General features: G+C 38.2%; 1 protein-coding gene across 1 annotated transcript in view; it reads right to left on the bottom strand.

The window, feature by feature from the left end:
- Positions 1–6,580, bottom strand: part of LOC110441360 — an 18,079-nt gene extending 11,499 nt beyond the window's left edge. Inside the window, exons 1-2 of the mRNA XM_021484476.1 lie at positions 6,373–6,580; positions 3,625–3,829 (exon numbers count right to left, since the gene is read on the bottom strand). Of these exons, the coding sequence (XP_021340151.1) occupies positions 3,625–3,829; positions 6,373–6,526 (359 nt within the window). The 5' untranslated portion in view covers positions 6,527–6,580. The remainder of the gene's footprint in view (positions 1–3,624; positions 3,830–6,372) is intronic.
- Between the last annotated feature and the right edge of the window lie 318 nt (positions 6,581–6,898).

Genomic DNA, 6,898 nt, shown 5'->3' with positions numbered 1-6,898 from the left:
TATTGAATGTGCACCCTACATGTCATAACATAAACTGACAAAATCAACAATGTCCATATTGAATGTGCACCCTACATGTCATAACATAAACTGACAAAATCAACAATGTCCATATTGAATGTGCACCCTACATGTCATAACATAAACTGACAAAATCAACAATGTCCATATTGAATGTGCACCCTACATGTCATAACATAAACTGACAAAATCAACAATGTCCATATTGAATGTGCACCCTACATGTCATAACATAAACTGACAAAATCAACACTGATCAATTACTTTGACAGGATGACGGCACACACAGGGCCTGTACACACTGATCAATTACTTAGACAGGATGACGGCACACACAGGGCCTGTATACACTGATCAATTACTTAGACAGGATGACAGCACACACAGGGCCTGTACACACTGATCAATTACTTAGACAGGATGACGGCACACACAGGGCCTGTACACACTGATCAATTACTTAAACAGGATGACAGCACACACAGGGCCTGTATACACTGACCAATTACTTAGACAGGATGACGGCACACACAGGGCCTGTACACACTGTTCAATTACTTAGACAGGATGACGGCACACACAGGGCCTGTATAGTAGTTTGATTAGACAGGATGACGGCACACACAGGGCCCGTATAGCAGTTTGATTAGACAGGATGACAGCACACACAGGGCCTGTATAGTAGTTTTTATTAACAATAGATTACAGCATTATGTTGAATATGCCAGAATGTCAATAGAGGTCCGATTAGACAGGTTTGATTAGCCAGAATGTCAATAGAGGTCCGATTAGACAGGCTGGATTAACCAGAATGTCAATAGAGGTCTGATTAGACGGGTTGGATTAGCCAGAGTGTCAATAGAGGTCCAATTAGACGGGTTTGATTAACCAGAATGTTAATAGAGGTCCGATTAGACAGGTTGGATTAACCAGCATGTCAATAGAGGTCTGATTAGACAAGCTGGATTAACCAGAATGTCAATAGAGGTCTGATTAGGCGGGTTGGATTAGCCAGAGTGTCAATAGAGGTCCGATTAGACGGGTTTGATTAACCAGAATGTTAATAGAGGTCCGATTAGACGGGTTGGATTAACCAGCATGTCAATAGAGGTCTGATTAGACAGGTTGGATTAGCCAGAATGTCAATAGAGGTCCGATTAGACAGGTTGGATTAGCCAGAATGTCAATAGAGGTCCGATTAGACAGGTTGGATTAGCCAGAATGTTAATAGAGGTCTGATTAGACAGGTTGGATTAACCAGAATGTCAATAGAAGTCTGATTAGACAGGTTGGATTAGCCAGAATGTCAATAGAGGTCCGATTAGACAGGTTGGATTAACCACAATGTCAATAGAAGTCTGATTAGACAGGTTGTATTAGCCAGAATGTCAATACAGGTCTGATTAGACGGGCTGGATTAGCCAGAATGTAAATAGAGGTCCGATGAGACAGGTTGGATTAGCAAGAATGTCAATAGAGGTTCGATAAGACAGGTTGGCTTAGCCAGAATGTCAATACAGGTCTGATTAGACGGGTTGGTTTAGCAAGAATGTCAATAGAGGTCTGGTTAGACGGGTTGGATTAGCCAGAATGTCAATAGAGGTCTGATTAGACAGGTTGGATTAGCCAGAATGTCAATAGAGGTTCGATAAGACAGGTTGGATTAGCCAGAATGTCAATAGAGGTAAAATTAGATGGGTTGGTTTAGCCAGAATGTCAATAGAGGTCTGATTAGTCCGGTTGGATTAGCCAGAATGTCAATAGAGGTCCGATTAGACAGGTTGGATTAGCCAGAATGTTAATAGAGGTCTGATTATACAGGTCGGATTAGCCAGAATGTCAATAGAGGTCCGATTAGACAGGTTGAATTAGCCAGAATGTCAATAGAGGTCCGATTAGACAAGTTGGATTAGCCAGAATGTCAATAGAGGTCCGATTAGACAGGTTGGATTAGCCAGAATGTTATTAGAGGTCTGATTAGATGGGTTGAATTAGCCAGAATGTCAATAGAGGTCCAATTAGATGGGTTTGATTAGCCAGAATGTTAATAGAGGTCTAATTAAACGGGTTGGATTAGCCAGAATGTCGATAGCGGTCCGATTAGACGGGTTTGATTAGCCAGAATGTCAATAGAGGTCCGATTAGACGGGTTTGATTAGCCAGAATGTCAATAGAGGTCCGATAAGATGGGTTGGATTAGCCAGAATGTCAATAGAGGTCTGATTAGACGGGTTTGATTAGCCAGAATGTTAATAGAGGTACGATTAGACGGGTTCGATTAGCCAGAATGTTAATAGAGGTCCGATTAGACAGGCTGGATTAGCTAGAATGTCAATAGAGGTTCGATTAGACAGGTTGGATTAGCCAGAATGTCAATAGAGATCTGATTAGACAGGTTGGATTAGCCAGAATGTCAATAGAGGTCTGATTAGACAGGTTGGATTAGCCAGAATATTGATAGAGGTCAGATTAGACAGGTTTCACTGTATGAACATAATCTTCCACTCGTTTTATATTCCCAAAGAGATTTTGTGAAAACCCAAGTTAGACAAGGAAGAAAATTTGAAAAAAAACATGTGAAGATTTGACATCAATTTATATAAGAGGCCCATGGGCCTTAACTGTCACCTACAGTATTAATTTTTGTGGTTGAAATATGAATTGGAGATAATGATGTCAATCATCTCTACCAAAATTTGAGTAAAAAAAAGTTAAATATAACTTTATGTAAAGTTTGTCAGGACAATGAGTTGATCATTCCTAGACCGAGTTTCAGTTAATACGGCCTATTAGAACTTGATTTTAAGTTTTAAATAGTTTTATTCCAAAATGGCAGCCATGGCGTCCGTATTGGATTTTCCATGGACCTGAACAAAATCTTTTGCCAGGACCATGATTTGATCATTCCTACTAAGTTTCAGTTCAATGGGCCCAGTAGAACTTGACTTTAAGTTTGAAATTGTTTTTCAAAATGGTGGCCATATTGGATTTCTGATCGACCCAAAAAATAACAACACTTTGTCAGGACCATGAGTTGATCATTCCTATCAAGTTTCAGTTAAATCGGCCCAGTAGATCTTGACTTTAAGTTAGAAATTTGTTTTTTAAAATGGCGGCTGTGACAGCCATATTGGATTTCTGATTGACCCTAAATATCAACAACACTTTGTCAGGACCATGAGTTGATCATTCCTACCATTTTTCAGTTAGATTGGCCGAGTAGAACTTGACTTTAAGTTAGAAAGAGTTTTTTAAAATGGCGGCCGTGGTGGCCATGTTGGATTTCTGATCGACCTGAAAAATAACAACACTTTGTCAGGACCACGAGTTGATCATTCCTACCAAGTTTCAGTTAAATCAGCCCAGTAGAACTTGACTTTCAGTTTGAAATATTTTTTCAAAATGGTGGCCTTAAAATTACAACACTTGGTCAGGGAGTTGTCAGTAACATTCCCATGAAGTATCAATGAAATCCCTTTGACAGTATTTCAGCTTAAGTTGAAAATATAAAATGTTAACAGACGACGGACAAGCTAAAGCTCAGGTGACCAAATAAATGTTGTAAGAGAGTTCTGGTTGCCTATGTCCTTATCAAGCCATTACCTGGTGCTACACCCTGGTTCATTGTCAGGACACGAGTAGTTCTGACCACAGGATCGACGAAAGTCACTGGCCTGCATGCTCCCCATAGTCTTCTGATGGAAGTCATCATACAAGATGTCGAGTCCTGTCACTCCTTCTACCCGCTCTGTGGCACACCTTCGTTGATCACGATTAGGACCAGGAGCTTTACTGGTGTAACATTCTCCTGAAATGTCAAGGTCACTGATGTAATATTCTCCGGAAATGTCAAGGTCAATGTCAAATATCATTCTTCAGAAATGTCAAGTTCACTTATGTTTCAACCTTCAATGTCAATGTCACTGATGTTATATTCTCCTCAAATGTCAAGGTAGTAAATTTATACACGTAGTACATTAATAAAGCAGTTAATTTCTAACATCTAGAGATGTCTCAGTGCTCCTTTACCCAGCAAATTTATACATGTCATACATTAATATAGTGGTTATTTTCTGACAACATCCAGAGATGTCTCAGTGCTCCTAGATACTCAGTAAATGTACACATGTCAGACATTAATAAAGCGGTAATTTTCTGACAACATCTAGAGATGTCTCAATGCCCCTATAGCTAGATACCCAGTAAATATACATGTCATACATTAATAAATCGGTTATTTTCTGACAACATCTAAAGATGTCTCAGTGCTCCTATACCCAGTAAATTTATACATGTCATACATTAATAAAGTGGTTATTTTCTGACAACATCTAGAGATGTCTCAGTGTCCCTAGATACCCAGCAAATTTATACATGTCATACATTAACAAAGCTGTCATGAAATATCAATAATAAGAATATGAATTACTCATGCAAGTTTCTATTTTATGTACTTCCTGTAAACACATATTGGAATTTGACCGAAGATTAAAAACAAAGCACATGTGCTAGACACTGCTTCTCAATTTGCTAGAACATGGGTTAATTATTATGATGTGAGTCTTGTTTCCATCCACCTCCATATTTGTTGGGCTAACAGATATGTAAATACCAGTGCAATACTCATTTGTTAACTTTGATTTGTTTTATTTCACCTTATATACCTCCTCCATCAAGAGCCAGGGTCAAAGTCAGAGATCCACTTTGTCTTTGACCTTTGGACCCAAACGACTTTGACCATTCTTTAGTTCCGACCAACTTTGCTTCATAACATCATAACAAAATGGTCATCAGTGAAAAATACAAAACTTGACCTTGACCCTTTGGGCCCCGTAACCTTGACCTAAGGTCAGTTGACTCTGTGTTAAGTCCTGAACAAGTTTGCTACATAATAACATAAAAAAAAGTTCATCAGTAAAAAGATACAATAATTGACCTTGACATTGACCACGTGACCTTGACCTTAAGTCAGTTGACTCCTTTTTAAATTCGGACCAACTTTGCTTCATAATGTCATAACAAAATGTTCATCAGTGAAAAAATACAAAATTTGACCTTGACCCATCGACCTTGCCCTTTGGTCAAATGACTCCTTGTTTAATTCCCACAAACATTGCTTCAAAGTGTCATAATGAAATATTCACCAAATGTTCATCAGGGAAAAGATACAAAATTTAACTGTGACCTTTGACCCAGTGACCTTGACCATTGGTCAATTGACTCTTTGTTTAATTCTGACCAACATTGCTGCATAATGTCATAACAAAATGCTCATTAGTGAAAAGCTACAAAGTGTCATTACAAAACTTAACCTTGACCTTTGACCCAATGACCTTGACATTTGGTCCGGTTGATTCCTTGTTTAATTCTGATCAACTTTGCTTCATCATGTCATAACAAAATGTTCATCAGTGAAAAGATACAAAATGTGACCTTGACCTTTGAACCTAATGACCTTGACCTTTGACCTTGACTTTTAACCTTAATGTGTATTTTTGAGAACTGAACATCTTGACCAAGTTTCATGTACATCGGTCAATAAATACTAAATAAAGTAATCAGCCAGGAACAAGATTTGTGGACGGACAGACAGACAGACAGACAGACAGACAGACAGACAGACAGACAGACAGACAGAGTGATTACTATAGGGCACCCGTATCTCCGATACGGGGCCCTAATAAAAGAAAAAGGATATAAATGAACATCAGGTCAGTAATGTTCCCTTAGGAAAACAAATTCAGGAGAACAGACAGAAATTTGTATAAAGAAGCACAAACTTAAACACTGACAGATCAGCCAGGGCAATTCCCTGGTTTATTTTAAGCAACAGTAACCTTGACCTTAAAAACTTTTTAAATCTCTATTGCACATCTGCATATCTCTAGGTATCACAACATCAAATTTCAAAAAGACAAGATTTTTGGATCCTGAGATAAGGACTGTAACCCCAGATCTATTTTAGTAACAGTGACCTTGACCTGAGAAACTTTTTAAATCCCTAATGCACATCTTTATATCACAGAAAAACAAAAGTGTGGACGGATGGACAAAAATATTGTTTTTCTTCCCAACCATATTAAGACATGTATTGGTCCACATATTTGGTTTTGTTTTTACAATGTAATGATACTACCTAATAAGTCATGAGACAAGGGTTTTTTTTGAATGGATATTGAAATTCATCCATGTAAAATGTTGACTTTCATAACCATGTAAAACTTTGTATTACCCGGTAGATTTCATATTTCTTAGGTCCTTCTCACTCAATTTTACAACTATAAATTAATATTTTCACTTCAATGGTGCTCTACTATAGAAGAAAATTGACAAAACAACAAGAAATCTTACTGCTGATACAGTTTTCATTGACGTTACACTTGCAGCCGCCCGGCCATGGTCCGGTGGTAGATATAGAGAGACACTCTTTCTGTGTACGTGGTGTCATGCCCTCAAACACTGCCTGGGAGATAGTGTTAATCTTTCCTACACCTGCGGCATCCATATAAGGTGTCGATATAGATGTCTTCCAGGGGGCGCTGCTCGTTCTTTTGTACCAAGGTCGTCTGAACAAATATTGCAGATCATAAACATGAACGGTCCAATCAATTTTTTTTCTGTGATTACAAAATATCAACAGTGCTTCTGAACATTGACTATTTAACATTTATATATCCTTGAACTTTTCATATAAACATACTACTTTCTTATATCTGGAATGTGTAGATGGTTTTATTTACTTTAAAAAAATCCACTAATTCAGTGATGTACTGTCCATGTCTTGTGCACATGTGTCTGTAGGTACATGTACTGTCAATGTCTTGTGCACATGTGTCTGTAGGTACATGTACTGTCCATGTCTTCCTACCTTGTGCCT

This window comes from Mizuhopecten yessoensis, unplaced genomic scaffold (assembly GCF_002113885.1).
Source record: "Mizuhopecten yessoensis strain PY_sf001 unplaced genomic scaffold, ASM211388v2 scaffold715899, whole genome shotgun sequence".
NCBI classification, from domain to species: Eukaryota; Metazoa; Mollusca; class Bivalvia; order Pectinida; family Pectinidae; genus Mizuhopecten; species Mizuhopecten yessoensis.
The sequence above is the reverse complement of the archived record's forward strand: the minus strand, read 5'-3'. Positions and strand labels throughout refer to the sequence as shown.